At 40.8% G+C, this 16,031-nt stretch overlaps 1 protein-coding gene across 3 annotated transcripts in view; it reads left to right on the forward strand.

Annotated features, from left to right (window-relative positions):
* Positions 1 to 2,414: 2,414 nt before the first annotated feature.
* The window catches only part of tspan11 (tetraspanin 11), a 38,660-nt gene continuing 25,043 nt past the window's right edge, over positions 2,415 to 16,031 (forward strand). For 2 of the 3 annotated variants that reach the window (XM_071332206.1, XM_071332208.1), the window contains exons 1-3: positions 2,416 to 2,562; positions 5,252 to 5,353; positions 7,825 to 8,016. In XM_071332206.1, the coding sequence (XP_071188307.1) occupies positions 5,267 to 5,353; positions 7,825 to 8,016 (279 nt within the window). In that variant the 5' untranslated portion in view covers positions 2,416 to 2,562; positions 5,252 to 5,266. Of the gene's footprint in view, positions 2,572 to 5,251; positions 5,354 to 7,824; positions 8,017 to 16,031 lie in introns of all 3 variants that reach the window. The other variant, XM_071332207.1, reaches the window with a different exon arrangement.

Genomic DNA, 16,031 nt, shown 5'->3' on the forward strand with positions numbered 1-16,031 from the left:
CACACTTAGTTGACTGTATGTAAACTTCTTACCCACTGGAATAGTGATACAGTGAATTATAAGTGAAATAATCTGTCTGTAAACAATTGTTGGAAAAATTACTTGTGTTATGCTCAAAGTAGATGTCCTAACTGACATGCCAAAACTAGTTTGTTAACAAGAAATTTGTGGAGTGGTTGAAAAATGAGTTTTAATGACTTCAACCTAAGTGTATGTAAACTTCAGACTTCAACTGTATATATATACTGTACATTTGAAGGTGTATGTAAACTATATATATATTTAGGTAAACAGGTGGGTTGCCACTGGTCACATAACGAATACCGAGAAGGCGAAAAACAGTGTGAATGCTCCTAAATTGCATTTTGTGTCTTTTTGTCACAGTGAGAGGGACGCACTGTTAGCAATGATCACACAGACGCCACTGTCATTACAGTGAAGCTGACTGAGACACACACACACACACACACATACACATAAAGACACACTCTATATACACACACAACCCCCCCACCCCCACCCCCTTTCACACAGACAGATAGATGTGTTTGTTGTCTCCTCTGCCAGTCCTGTCTTTGACTTTGTCTGCTCGACCGTGGCCCAAGCTTAGGCCCTCCTGCGAGACAAGGCATTAAAGAGCTTAGCGGGCTACAAACGATGGCAGATAAACTAATGACGGTGGAATGGGAAGCAACAGGCAGGTGCTGGCGAGGAATATAAATGAGTTGAGTTCTGAGAGAAGGAAGTATACTGACGCTGTTTATTTCTCTCTCATTTGAGATGCCTCCGAGTTTATTTTCAATCTCCAGAGTGTGATTAAAAGTTGCTTCAAATTCAGAGCTGTGATGATCTCCCTCTCATAAACAGCTGCTGTGTTTGTGCATTCTGCCCATTAGCTCAGTGAAACACAGAAGCCATGATAGATTTATTTGTATTTTTTATTGATCCGTTATTTTACCAGGTAAGTTGACTGAGAACACGTTCTCATTTACAGCAACGACCTGGGGAATAGTTACAGGGGAGAGGAGGAGGATGAATGAGCCATAATAATATCCCCTTCTGTAATGGAGTTTGGGGAGACTGATGTTGCTGTAGCAGGTAACATCCACACATCCTTTCTGGGTGGCACTCCATCTATTCCCAATGGGCTGTGGGGATGATTGGGTTACTGAGATGAGGTTAGAGGGGAATACACAACAGTCTTCCTGTTTGTTAGAAAGGAAGCAATCTGAAGACAACGTGTGTGAAAAACTGGGGAGAACATAACATTGAAAAAAATAAATGTAGAGCTGAGCAAGAGAGGATAAATATAACCTGGTTCCAGAATCCAGATCTGTTGGTGCTGTCATTCCAACCCCAGCGTGACAATGACCTTGTTTACATGACATCACAGACAGATCTGGAACCAGTCTAGGATCAATAGGCTTGTAGTCATAAACAATTATTGTTTTTCAATCAATTCCTATTTGGGAAAGATTAAAGGCTTACAAATCTGACACTATGACATTTGGTTAATTATTTCCCAATTACCCTAGCTATTCAGCTGGAGGCCTCTCACCCAAACCATTTCCCTCACATACACACCTGAATTATAATCTTATGTGGCACTTTCTCCCAAACCACAACATATTTCCATGTGCCATGTAATTGTCATGTAGAACCCCGTAGCCATGCTGAGGCCTAAGAATGTTCATTGACTTGGGGATGTTTGCTTCGACCTGAACTCCCCCTGCAGAAAACACCATTATTTCCAATCACACTGCTGTTACCTCCCAGTAGCGCATTTGTTTTTCCACGTCATCGTTCTGTTCATTGTGTGACCCAAACTCGCATTCTTAAAATAATTGACCACACCAGTCAAATCAATGATGTTCTGCTCTCTGTTGAAATACCAAATTAACTTTAGCCTGTGGGGTTCGGAGAGCCGCCACTTCATCAACAGGCAGACTACTTTGCATAATGAAGAGGGAGCTGTTGTTGATAGAACCGCCTGCGCCTCCTTGTTGACCACTTGATCAGAATGGATGACGTGAAGTGTTTTTTAAACCTCAAATTACCCCTAACCAGTCTCTAAAATATGCACTAACCGCATGAGGTGTCAAATGAAATGATTTGCATCAGTCAACACTATGCTTGGGTAAATAACAATATGTTCCCAGAATGTGTATTTTTTAAACCCCATAAACCTCATCTACAGGGTGCACTTGATTAATTGGATTGATATTATCAACAAACAAGACTCAGAACAAGACAACATGTAACAAACTTACTAGACTTGCACTTGTGTGAATAAACACACCACAACAATGTAATAACCGCCTGTTACATTGTATAGGCCTATAGGCCAATGCACTGTCACTGTTGCACTGCGGCTTCAATACTATCCAATCCAATGGGGGCGGGTAGTTTCATTCATTTCCTTTTCACCCCATAATGACCCCTCATTCTTCTCCACGGACTGGACGCTAGGGAAGCAACAAGCTTGATTGATTCACATAGCCTATGCTACAATAACGAGACGGCTATTTGTCCGTTTATCCTCAGAAGCAAGCCGTGCATTTGGTGAGTGAGGTAACTAAGGCTGCTTTCCTAAATTCAGATGCATGCTAAAAATATAAGCAATTTCGTGAACTCTGTCTGCTACACGCAGCTCAATGCAGGTGCATCCAGTTTGCGGTGTTTTGTTAGGGAAGCCTTCTCGGTATCCATGGCCTCCAAATGTAGCAACACGTTTTGGGAAATGAATAATGAAATCATATTTGTTATGTTTTGAAAATATTGTCTAGTGCGTAGGCACCGGTTTCCTTATTCGGTTATGTAGACAGTCAAGTTAAAAGAACGTTAAAAGTGAGTCTGCAAACCAACGTCCAGCCTATTCCACTGATCAGCGAGCGAAATGGACGATACGTAGATAGACAAACGTGATGATCTATGGCAATTTAGATTTTCATATTGACGGTGGCGATCCCTTCTCTGATATGAAGCTTATCAAGCACTCATCTCTTCATGGATTTTTTATGCGGGGGGAAATCGATTTCGCGGATCCTGCCTGCCTTCTGGTCATACATAGATTGCCGCAAGTGCCCGTAAACATACTTCCATCACATATGTTCACACAGGGTGGGTAGCCTAAATGTGATTGCATGAACCATGTTATCGTGGATATAATATTACAGGCTACATGTCGCTGGCCAGCTGACCTGGCTGGTTGCATAGGTAGCCTACTTGTGAAACATTCTGTCCAAAGCATATTCTAGAATGTTCTGTTTTTGTTTCTTGTCTGTCACATCAAAGTTACACAGTAACTGATTTGTTAGTCCGAGGACAAAACTTTCAGCTCGTTTGTTTTCAACCAGTGAACGACATACCGGTAGCCTGCAAGTCACATTTCACAGTTTGTGCGCTTTGATAATGCATGTTCAGACAGTTCAACCCATTCCCTGTGTACTGGAACTCCCTATAGCCCAAAGCCACTGGTTTGAAGGAACAGTACACACAAAACACCCATTGTGCTGAATAACGTTTGAGCCAGCAACTTCACAAAGAACTCCCCTAGAATAGAATAGAACAAGAGCCGAGTAGAGCATGAGTATAGAATACAAACAGTAGAATATAAATGTAATAGATTCGATTCACTGTATTTTCCCCAAGAGTAGAATAGAATGAATACAGAAAAGAGTAGAATATATAAAACAAACAGTGTAAAATAGAATAGCTTTATGTGTTGCAACAGTAGCCTATAAACACATACCAGCACAATTAAAGATACAGATACCAAGAAAACGAAACAGTTTTGATGCAGTTTAGGGTTTAGTTCTATTCCAGCTGACAGACAAAGCCATATTTGCAGATGTGTTACTGCAATGTTTATAGTTGGGCTGTAATGGCATGAGCTAAACTTCTCCTAGGCATCAATGTGGCTAATCTATAATTAGCAGCTTGCCATATTTTCTTATGGGAGGATGGACACACACACACACACACACACACACACACACACACACACACACACACACACACACACACACACACACACACACACACACACACACACACACACACAGTGTTATTAGCTTGAGCTAGAACTGAGAGAAGTCTTGAAAGCCTTGCAGTGGCATTCGTTGCTGTCTGTTGATTGGCAGATCAATGTGGCAGGCTTAAGTGCTCACTACCATCACCTTTTATTTAAAGTGCTGCAAGTGTGTGCTTAATGAATGATTTATGTATTTCTAGTCAAGTCCACTTGTGTGAATTATTTATTTACCTGTTGCTGTTATTGGATATGTGTGGTCAGCAGCATCTAGAAGTACTGACTCTTACACAGTGTGTGGCAGTGACTAGAACCATTCTATGCAATGCTTTGGACATAAACCTTAATGAAATTAGTTGATTAAAAGGCCATAACTATACTATAAAGACAGTCTTACAGGAATAGTTGACTCTTGTTAGTTGGTCAGTCCTATGATTGACAGGTCTGAGAAATGAAGAAGTGGATAGTCATGTCATATTAGATTAAGCTGTCCAGTGATGCTGTCCAGTGATACTGTCATGGTGATGTGTCAATCAAAGGCCTTCAGAGGCTAGGCAGCATCTTTCTCCCTCTATTTAATTGGAATGTGCGTATGTGTGTGTGGGTGTGGGTGTGGGTGTGTGTGTGTGTGTGTGTGCGTGTGCGTGTGCGTGTGTGCATGCCTCCACAAATACCTTTGTTTTGGCGGCCTGGCTTCTGTTATAACACCCAACGCGTCTTCACAGGGTGTTCACTGAGTGTGAGGATAATCAATGTCCCTTGTCTGGTGTGCTACAAGGCTACAGTTGCTAGTTATCGTGCAGAAGGGAGGAAGTAACCAACAGCAGTTTGACTGACTGCTAGTGAATCTGGGATTTGGGTTATTGTTTCTACTGATGTCATGCCTTGTGTGATGTGTTATTGTCCTCAAAATGACCCCACATTTTATGTTTTAATTTGCATTAGAATTACCGGTTTGCATTTTCTATGTTGTTAGACCGTTTTTCAGCCATTTGAAATACTATGTGAATTGTCAAGTACTCAGAACTCCTGGTTAGATTTTTTGTACCCTGTTTTTAGAATATTCTTCAAACTTTGGAGAATCTTGTGAGAACAGAAAGTCTGTGAGAACGGCTGGTTGGGGTTTTCTACCCTTTTTTCAACCCTGTTGACTGTTATGAGAACAGTCAAGTACTTCAGATTCAGAACTGCCAGTTTAAGTTTTGTACACTGTCTGTCCAGAGCTGTGGAGGGGAGATGTCGGCCATGTACAAAGACGACCAGGATGACTGGATGACCGTCTGCCTCAAATACCTCCTCTTCGTCTTTAACGTCCTCTTCTGGGTGAGTAGCACTAGCAAGCTACCCTGGATCTGTTTGTGCTGCATTAGCCAACAACCATGGGAGTTGGTCATAGGAGTTTGCTATACATGACAAACAGATCTGGGATCAGGCTATAGCAAATTAGCAAGCCCTCCTGTTTGTCTTCAACTTTCTCTTCTGGGTGAGTAGCAATCTAGCCTGGTAAGATGGCCTGGTAAACTGGCCTGGTAAGCTAGCTCGGTAAGCTAACCCGGTAAGATCTTTTTGTGTTGGGAAAGACCAAGTGAGTTGGCTTTACAGCACAAAACAGATCTGGGATCAGGCTATATTAAACCTCTAGTACACAGAAACAATACTTTTCTTCCAGTGACAGGTTCATAGTTGATTTATTTAAGAGGGGACTCAGGGAGAGAGTGAATTGGGTTAACGTTCGCGAAGGCATGCATAGGGAGGAATGATATTTGACAGGTTTTACATCAAAGGAAGCTAGTTAGACTTCTTGTGTGACTTCTTGTGTTGCTCTTTCTTAGCCAAGAGAGAGAGAGAATCAAAGAGAGAGTTACGGTGAGGAAAGAGAGGGGAAGAGTTACAGAGTGAGGAAAAAGAGACACAGAGGGAGAGAAAAAACATGACAGAGAAATGGAGTGGGGGATTACATTTAGGAGCGCTAAGAAATGGACTTGGCCCAGTGTACTCTAATATTTATGGCCTGTCGGTGTTGGACCGAGGAGCTGTGGATCAAACCTGGTCCCTGGCAGCTGCTGTACGTTTACTGTTTAATAATACAGTTAACTATTAAAGCTTTGTTCTGCTGGGCCTGAAAACAGTTGTTCTCTGTCTACAGAGTAAGGGATCAGATTCAAACAGGTTCTCTTTTATATCTCTCGCTTTACATTTCACACTAACCTAACGACTTCCCTTCAAACCCCACATTGCATAACAGTAATACCTCCCACTTTCCCCAACGGCCTCAGCCTGCTTGTTTCTCTATATTGTAACTCTGCACCCAAAGATATTACATACTAATACTCCAGAGTTGCCCATTCCTTTAAACGGTCACTTTTTCCCCTGGCATGGTGTTTTAGCACTATAGATGTCAGATCTGAATTTGAGCCAGTTTGCTACAGCAGGAAAATAATCCAATAATCCTGCAGCAACAGGAAATGTGAGTTATTATGTGAATAATAATTAATGGACATTTAATTGGGGTTGATACATTTTTCAGTGGAAATTACAAACGTCAGAAGCCTTTTTAAAAAAAAATTTAATTAAAAATTTAATTTTTTAATTTTTTAATTTTTATCCCCTTTTCTCCCCAATTTTCATGGTATCCAATCGCTAGTAATTACTATCTTGTCTCATCGCTACAACTCCCGTACGGGCTCGGGAGAGACGAAGGTCGAAAGCCATGCGTCCTCCGAAGCACAACCCAACCAAGCCGCACTGCTTCTTAACACAGCGCGCCTCCAACCCGGAAGTCAGCCGCACCAATGTGTCGGAGGAAACACTGTGCACCTGGCCCCCTTGGTTAGCGCGCACTGCGCCCGGCCCGCCACAGGAGTCGCTGGAGCGCGATGAGACAAGGATATCCCTACCGGCCAAACCCTCCCTAACCCGGACGACGCTAGCCCAATTGTGCGTCGCCCCACGGACCTCCCGGTCGCGGCCGGTTGCGACAGAGCCTGGGCGCGAACCCAGAGACTCTGGTGGCGCAGCTAGCACTGCGATGCAGTGCCCTAGACCACTGCGCCACCCGGGAGGCCCCAGAAGCCTTTTTAAACCTAAAATACGCTACAAGTTTGACATTTCCTGTTCTGCAAAAGGGTGATCAAATTTAAATCCTACATCTGTAGCAGCAGTGTTTGTTGTTTGGGAGTAGGGGCTGGCTTGGCGTGTAGAGGAGGAGGAAAGGGATGGGAGGCTGAATAGGAGCGACTCTCCCTGGGATTTCCTGCACGTCCGGGTGTGACATAGATGACAGAGATGGGGAAAACTGATTAAGGGCATCGCCACGTCACCCCTCTGATGTGACCACCATTGTTTATGGAAACAAATCACTCCACTCTGGCTCTGTTTGGCTCTCTCTCCTTTTTTGTCACTCTGCTCTCTTCCTCTCTCTCTTTCTCTCTTTCTTTTTCTCTTCCCTTCTCTCTCTTTCTCTTTCTTTCTCTCACTGTTTTTGTGTATATCCCCTTCCTCTCTGACTCACTTTATTGACACTGCGTTCTCTCTCTCTGTCATCCTCTTTGTTTTTCTATCTCTCTTTCCCCCTCTCTTTGTCTTTGTTTGTCTCCCCTTTCCCTCGCTGACTCACTTGTGGATACGCCAACACTCTCCCCCCTCCTTCTCATTCTCTCTCCCCCTCACACCCCTCCCCACACTCCTACCCTCTCTCCTTCTCAATTCAATTTCATTCAATTAAATTGACATGAAACATTTAAAGCCAAAACAACATATGGGAACACATGACATCAACCTGTCTGTCTCCTCAGGTTGGTGGAGCGGCGGTGATGGGCGTGGGCATCTGGACCCTGATAGACAAGAGTGACTACCTGAGCCTGCTGGCCTCCAGCACCTTCGCCGTGTCCGCCTACATCCTCATCCTGGCCGGGGCCCTGGTCATGGTCACGGGCTTCCTGGGCTGCTGCGCCGTCATCAGGGAGCAGAGGAGCTGCCTGTCCACGGTGAGGGAGCCCTCCCTGGGCAGGGTGACTACTCTAGGCCCCAGGCTTTCTGGATGTCTGGAAGGCCCCTGGGTCTTCTGAATGTTTATGTTGATTAAAGGGATAGTTTGCACACATTACAACATTAGTTAGATACATTATATTGAAAGTAGTGTATGGCTCATAGATAACTTTCAGGGTAAGATACTAACTAATGCTGTAGTTTGTGTGAGATATCTCTTTAATGGCAGTGTTGGTGTTTGCATAAGAAAGGGGCTGGTTATATACTGTAGCTACAGGTGACTAGTGAAATGAGAGCACACAATGAAACAAGGAGAATGGAGCTATCTGCACTCTGTTCTCCTTAAGGGAATATTCATTTAGAACATCCGTTTAGCTTGTTCCAATTCAAACTCACCTTGGTTGCACTCATCACTTTTGGGTACATTGTATACTTTCCTTTACCCCAGATACCGGTTTCCTTTGAAACGTCCCTGTACCTGACGCTCCTTCCCTGCACCCCTGCTCTCACATCTCCACTTGTGTCTTTCTCTTGTGCGTGTGTGTGTGTGCGCATGTGTATCTGTGTGTGTGTGTGTGTACACGCTGGGAGCTGACAAATGAGCTGACAATACTGTCCTCATTGTTTTAAAGATACAGGCCAGGCAGGAGAGGAGCAGGCCGGAGGTGAGCCACTAACTCTGCTACTGCAGCAGGATTGGTGTGTTGGCGTATCAACAAGTGAGTCAGAGAGGGAAAGGGGAGACAAACAAAGACAAAGAGAGGGGGAAAGAGAGATAGAAAAACAAAGAGGAGGATAACAGAGAGAGAGAACGCAGTGTCAATAAAGTGCTGGAGGCCAGGCATTAGTAGTCATACATGAAACTGATGTAGGGAGGAGAGGGGGCTTTGGGTGGTGGAGGGCAGTGGTATAAAGTACTTAAGTAAAAATACTTTAAAGTACTACTTAATATAAGGAATTTGAAATTATTTATACTTTTACTTTTGATACTTAAGTACATTTGATCAATTACATTTACTTTTGATACTTAAGGATGTTTAAAACCAAATATTTTTAGACTTTTACTCAAGTAGTATTTTACTGGGTGACTTTCACTTTTACTTGAGTCATTTTCTATTAAGGTATCTTTACTTTTACTCAAGTATGACAATTGATTATTTTTACCACCACTGGTGGAGGGTGTGTTTTGGTTGTGGGGTTAGTGTGAGTGTGTGTTTAAAGGAGAGGCTTGAGTGAAGAGTTGGTGTTCATCAGATCACTATGGCTGTGGGGTTGTATGAAAGAGAGATGTGTCTACGTGTGTGTTTGTGTAGAATACAATATAATGCAATGTTACTGCCAATCAACAATGGCTGTTAGGAATTAGCTTTAGTGTGGTGTGTAATAATACACCTCCCACCTTCCTCCATCTGCCATAACCAATATTCTGGCATAACCACACACACAATGTTTTTGTTGATGATGTGTGTGTGCTTGTGCGTGTGACTATGCGGGTGCACGTGTGTGTGTAGTGTCAGGACGTGGCCCTCTTTGGGTATAGCGAGTGCCTTCCCCCTCTCTCCCTCTTACACCCAGGTTCTGTTATATCAGGTCGTAAATTCCTAGAGGAGACTCTCCTCATGGCCAGGCAGTATAGTCAGAGAGAGTTTCACAGTAGAACAAAGGAACTTCTTCTACATCACAGAACTTGAGAACTGAACAATATCCATGTTTTGGAGAATGTGGAAACGGTCGGTGGAGAATCCAGCTACGACCGGTCCATTTTGTTTTATGATTGTATCATTACCATAATTCTGTTTATACAGGAGCCTCCGTTCTGAGGCTTGCATCTAATTATTGTATAAAATGAATGAGTAAAGATTAAACTATTTGTGAAATTGTGTAATGTGATTTTAAACCTTTAATGTGAGAGAATTGTATTTCTGTTTAAAGTTTCACTAAGTCATTGGCCCGCCCCCATGAGCACAGACATCGATCTGGCGTCATGGGACAGCTTTTCCACAGTTCCGAATAAAACTCCCACCTGGAGAAATCCTCTTTAGACCATGCCTTCCTCGGTCAGCTGAGGGAGCTAAGGTTTGAGTAGAGACCAGAAAAACCTCAGGACAAGTTAAGGTTGTAATGGTTGCTGAATTCTTAACCATACCACGTGGTTAAACTCTGAGACTATCAGTACCGACAGAATAAGAGCAAATCTTCGATACTAATTACTAGTCTGCAGCTAGGAATTATGTACCATTGAATGCGAAGACCGACAACCGCCGAAACATCTATTCTATAAGAACATTTCTGAATGTAACTCTGAAGTATCCATTCTAACCATGACGACTCCAGGGACGCAAAGAGAAGTTCAGATGAACTTTGCAACAGAAAGACGGACGATTCCAACAGAGATCATGATGACACACTGAGCGTAAATATATATATTGATTGCAATTATTCCCGAATGAGTGAGTGTTCGTGTGCAAAGGATTAGAATTTCAATTATTATAATTATCAACTGTGTAGTGTCTTTTGTCTTTCGCGCCCTTCTCAGTCCCTTTGTCTACCAAGCCGCCATACCGGTTTATGCCACTAGGGCACATCCCCTATCATGTCCTTGTAACCATATCTACTTTGTTTGTTTGTTATGCATTTCTGTGATTATTTAGTTAGTAAATAAACGATTAAGACAATTGATGTATGGATGATTTATAGTGAAGACTGGGTTTGTGCAGATAACCAACAACTTACGATGTTTGGAATGAGACTAACGTGAGGTAAAGAATGATTCATTAATTAGAAGACTAATTGCTCAGATATTCAAATATCTGAAAAGTTATATTGGAAAAATTATAACTTTGTAATCTGAAAATGTTCCTTGGTGCCCTGACTTCCTAGTTAATTACACTTACATGATTAGTTTAATCATGTAATAATAATTACAGTGAATTGATTTGATAAAATAACAGTCTTCAATTTAATGATGCCAAAGACACGACAGTAGCCTGCAAGGTAAAGAGGGAATGGCTGCTTTAACTCTGTTATAGACTATGGTCTCCTAAATGAAGGCTCCCCTACAGCTGTCTGTGTGTGTGTGTGTGTGTGTGTGTGTGTGTGTGTGTGTGTGTGTGTGTGTGTGTGTGTGTGTGTGTGTGTGTGTGTGTGTGTGTGTGTGTGTGTGTGTGTGTGTGTGTGTGTGTGTGTGTGTGTGATAAACAATGGTTTGGCATAGCTTTGTTTTTCCTCACCTCCACACGTCACATCAGCGCCAGGCTGGGAATGAGCATCTGTCTCCCGGTGATGGCCTAGAGCGCCACGCTGCATGCCAAACGCTTTGTGTCCCGCCTCTATGACAGGTGTGCCTAATTAGCCCTGGTGTGTGTGTGGGAGTGTGTGTTTGTTGCTTCATTTCGTTTTTGGATGATTAATTGTGTGTGTATTTAGTGTTTGTGTGTGTTTGTGTGTTTGTGAATGTGCATGAATGTGCATGTGTGTATAGCTCTCTAAAAAGCTCAACCACCAGTCTTGTTAGTCCATTGTTGCTTTGTGTGTGTGTGTGCGTGCATGTGTGTGTGTGTGGTTGTGTGTGGTTGTGTGTGGGCGTGTGGTTGTGTGTGTGTGTGTGGTTGTGTGTGGTTGTGTGCGTGGGCGAAACATACTCACCATTTAACATACTCTGCTGTTAAATCCAAACAGTGTTATGTCACAATGATACAGAAGAAGATTTTACACAGCAGATAATGTTTGGTTGGAACCGCCTAACCCCCAGCCACCGCCATTTCTCATTGATAAAATACACATATTGATATCTTCCAGACTAATTGGCTAATAAGGTGCTAATTAGGCCACTGAGACTTGTGTGATGTCCTCTCTTCTCCAGCAGCATGCTAATGATGGTTTCATTTTAACAAAGTGTTTTTCTATTCATGTTGCATTCTGTGGTAACGATGTCTATGAAACATCCACAGTAGATTCATTTATAGCACCTTAGTTATATCACCCCGTAACATAGACTTTATAAGCATTGCTCAAAAAAAATCCATGACAGCTCATAGCTCCTTTTAGGAATGTGTTGGATGGACATTGGTGGTACAATGCATAATAACACTTGATTCATTCATAATGGCTGATGATCCATATGAGTGAATATAAATGTATGTATGCCTCCAGTGCATCATATAGAACTCATTATTGAAAGGCAGTTTAAATCCCATGAGTTATTAGTATTATTATTAATTATCCAGAAGTGACTCAAAGAAAGTCTTACCTGTATTTTGTCTCCCGTGAAGCCTGGATTTCAGCTGTATATCAACATAATCATACAGTAGCTAATCCCTGGATCAAAGTTTATGATTCTGTCAATATTGCTGTTGTTTTCTGTTGTTATTGTTGCTCCACTGAACTAAGTACTGAATGTACTGGTTTGGAGATGTTATGTTTTTTTACTGAGGACTGGTTTGGAGGTGTTGCAGGGTTTTTTACTGAGGACTGGTTTGGAGGTGTTGCAGGGTTTTTTACTGAGGACTGGTTTGGAGGTGTTGCAGGGTTTTTTACTGAGGACTGGTTTGGAGGTGTTGCAGGGATTTTTACTGAGGACTGGTTTGGAGATGTTATGTTTTTTTACTGAGGACTGGTTTGGAGGTGTTGCAGGGTTTTTTACTGAGGACTGGTTTGGAGGTGTTGCAGGGTTTTTTACTGAGGACTGGTTTGGAGGTGTTGCAGGGTTTTTTACTGAGGACTGGTTTGGAGGTGTTGCAGGGTTTTTTACTGAGGACTGGTTTAGAGGTGTTGCAGGGTTTTTTACTGAGGACTGGTTTAGAGGTGTTGCAGGGTTTTTTACTGAGGACTGGTTTAGAGGTGTTGCAGGGTTTTTTACTGAGGACTGGTTTAGAGGTGTTGCAGGGTTTTTTACTGAGGACTGGTTTAGAGGTGTTGCAGGGTTTTTTACTGAGGACTGGTTTAGAGGTGTTGCAGGGTTTTTTACTGAGGACTGGTTTAGAGGTGTTGCAGGGTTTTTTACTGAGGACTGGTTTGGAGGTGTTGCAGGGTTTTTTACTGAGGACTGGTTTGGAGGTGTTGCAGGGTTTTTTACTGAGGACTGGTTTGGAGATGTTATGTTTTTTTACTGAGGACTGGTTTGGAGGTGTTGCAGGGTTTTTTACTGAGGACTGGTTTAGAGGTGTTGCAGGGTTTTTTACTGAGGACTGGTTTAGAGGTGTTGCAGGGTTTTTTACTATTAGTTTAGAGGTGTTACAGGGTTTTTTACTATTAGTTTAGAGGTGTTACAGGGTTTTTTACTATTAGTTTAGAGGTGTTACAGGGTTTTTTACTATTAGTTTAGAGGTGTTACAGGGTTTTTTACTATTAGTTTAGAGGTGTTACAGGGTTTTTTACTATTAGTTTAGAGGTGTTACAGGGTTTTTTACTATTAGTTTAGAGGTGTTGCAGTGTTTTTTACTATTAGTTTAGAGGTGTTGCAGGGTTTTTTACTATTAGTTTAGAGGTGTTGCAGTGTTTTTTACTATTAGTTTAGAGGTGTTACAGGGTTTTTTACTATTAGTTTAGAGGTGTTGCAGTGTTTTTTACTATTAGTTTAGAGGTGTTACAGGGTTTTTTACTATTAGTTTAGAGGTGTTGCAGTGTTTTTTACTATTAGTTTAGAGGTGTTACAGGGTTTTTTACTATTAGTTTAGAGGTGTTGCAGTGTTTTTTACTATTAGTTTAGAGGTGTTACAGGGTTTTTTACTATTAGTTTAGAGGTGTTACAGGGTTTTTTACTATTAGTTTAGAGGTGTTACAGGGTTTTTTACTATTAGTTTAGAGATGTTGCAGGGTTTTTTACTATTAGTTTAGAGGTGTTGCAGGGTTTTTTACTATTAGTTTAGAGGTGTTACAGGGTTTTTTACTATTAGTTTAGAGATGTTGCAGGGTTTTTTACTATTAGTTTAGAGGTGTTACAGGGTTTTTTACTATTAGTTTAGAGGTGTTGCAGGGTTTTTTACTATTAGTTTAGAGGTGTTACAGGGTTTTTTACTATTAGTTTAGAGGTGTTGCAGTGTTTTTTACTATTAGTTTAGAGATGTTGCAGGGTTTTTTACTATTAGTTTAGAGGTGTTACAGGGTTTTTTACTATTAGTTTAGAGGTGTTGCAGGGTTTTTTACTATTAGTTTAGAGGTGTTGCAGTGTTTTTTACTATTAGTTTAGAGGTGTTACAGGGTTTTTTACTATTAGTTTAGAGGTGTTGCAGGGTTTTTTACTATTAGTTTAGAGGTGTTGCAGGGTTTTTTACTATTAGTTTAGAGGTGTTGCAGGGTTTTTTACTATTAGTTTAGAGGTGTTACAGGGTTTTTTACTATTAGTTTAGAGATGTTGCAGGGTTTTTTACTATTAGTTTAGAGGTGTTACAGGGTTTTTTACTATTAGTTTAGAGGTGTTGCAGGGTTTTTTACTATTAGTTTAGAGGTGTTACAGGGTTTTTTACTATTAGTTTAGAGGTGTTGCAGTGTTTTTTACTATTAGTTTAGAGATGTTGCAGGGTTTTTTACTATTAGTTTAGAGGTGTTACAGGGTTTTTTACTATTAGTTTAGAGGTGTTGCAGGGTTTTTTACTATTAGTTTAGAGGTGTTGCAGGGTTTTTTACTATTAGTTTAGAGGTGTTGCAGGGTTTTTTACTATTAGTTTAGAGGTGTTGCAGGGTTTTTTACTATTAGTTTAGAGGTGTTGCAGGGTTTTTTACTATTAGTTTAGAGGTGTTGCAGGGTTTTTTACTATTAGTTTAGAGGTGTTGCAGGGTTTTTTACTATTAGTTTAGAGGTGTTGCAGGGTTTTTTACTATTAGTTTAGAGGTGTTGCAGGGTTTTTTACTATTAGTTTAGAGGTGTTGCAGGGTTTTTTACTATTAGTTTAGAGATGTTGCAGTGTTTTTTACTATTAGTTTAGAGGTGTTGCAGTGTTTTTTACTATTAGTTTAGAGGTGTTGCAGGGTTTTTTACTATTAGTTTAGAGGTGTTGCAGGGTTTTTTACTATTAGTTTAGAGGTGTTGCAGTGTTTTTTACTATTAGTTTAGAGATGTTGCAGTGTTTTTTACTATTAGTTTAGAGGTGTTGCAGTGTTTTTTACTATTAGTTTAGAGGTGTTGCAGTGTTTTTTACTATTAGTTTAGAGATGTTGCAGTGTTTTTTACTATTAGTTTAGAGGTGTTGCAGTGTTTTTTACTATTAGTTTAGAGGTGTTGCAGTGTTTTTTACTATTAGTTTAGAGATGTTGCAGTGTTTTTTACTATTAGTTTAGAGGTGTTGCAGTGTTTTTTACTATTAGTTTAGAGGTGTTGCAGTGTTTTTTACTATTAGTTTAGAGATGTTGCAGTGTTTTTTACTATTAGTTTAGAGGTGTTGCAGTGTTTTTTACTATTAGTTTAGAGGTGTTGCAGTGTTTTTTACTATTAGTTTAGAGGTGTTGCAGGGTTTTTTACTATTAGTTTAGAGGTGTTGCAGGGTTTTTTACTATTAGTTTAGAGGTGTTGCAGTGTTTTTTACTATTAGTTTAGAGATGTTGCAGTGTTTTTTACTATTAGTTTAGAGGTGTTGCAGTGTTTTTTACTATTAGTTTAGAGGTGTTGCAGTGTTTTTTACTATTAGTTTAGAGGTGTTACAGGGTTTTTTACTATTAGTTTAGAGGTGTTGCAGGGTTTTTTACTATTAGTTTAGAGGTGTTGCAGGGTTTTTTACTATTAGTTTAGAGGTGTTGCAGGGTTTTTTACTATTAGTTTAGAGGTGTTACAGGGTTTTTTACTATTAGTTTAGAGATGTTGCAGGGTTTTTTACTATTAGTTTAGAGGTGTTACAGGGTTTTTTACTATTAGTTTAGAGGTGTTGCAGGGTTTTTTACTATTAGTTTAGAGGTGTTACAGGGTTTTTTACTATTAGTTTAGAGGTGTTGCAGTGTTTTTTACTATTAGTTTAGAGATGTTGCAGGGTTTTTTACTATTAGTTTAGAGGTGTTACAGGGTTTTTTACTATTAGTTTAGAGG

The sequence above is a fragment of the Salvelinus alpinus genome, chromosome 11 (assembly GCF_045679555.1).
Source record: "Salvelinus alpinus chromosome 11, SLU_Salpinus.1, whole genome shotgun sequence".
Taxonomy (NCBI): domain Eukaryota; kingdom Metazoa; phylum Chordata; class Actinopteri; order Salmoniformes; family Salmonidae; genus Salvelinus; species Salvelinus alpinus.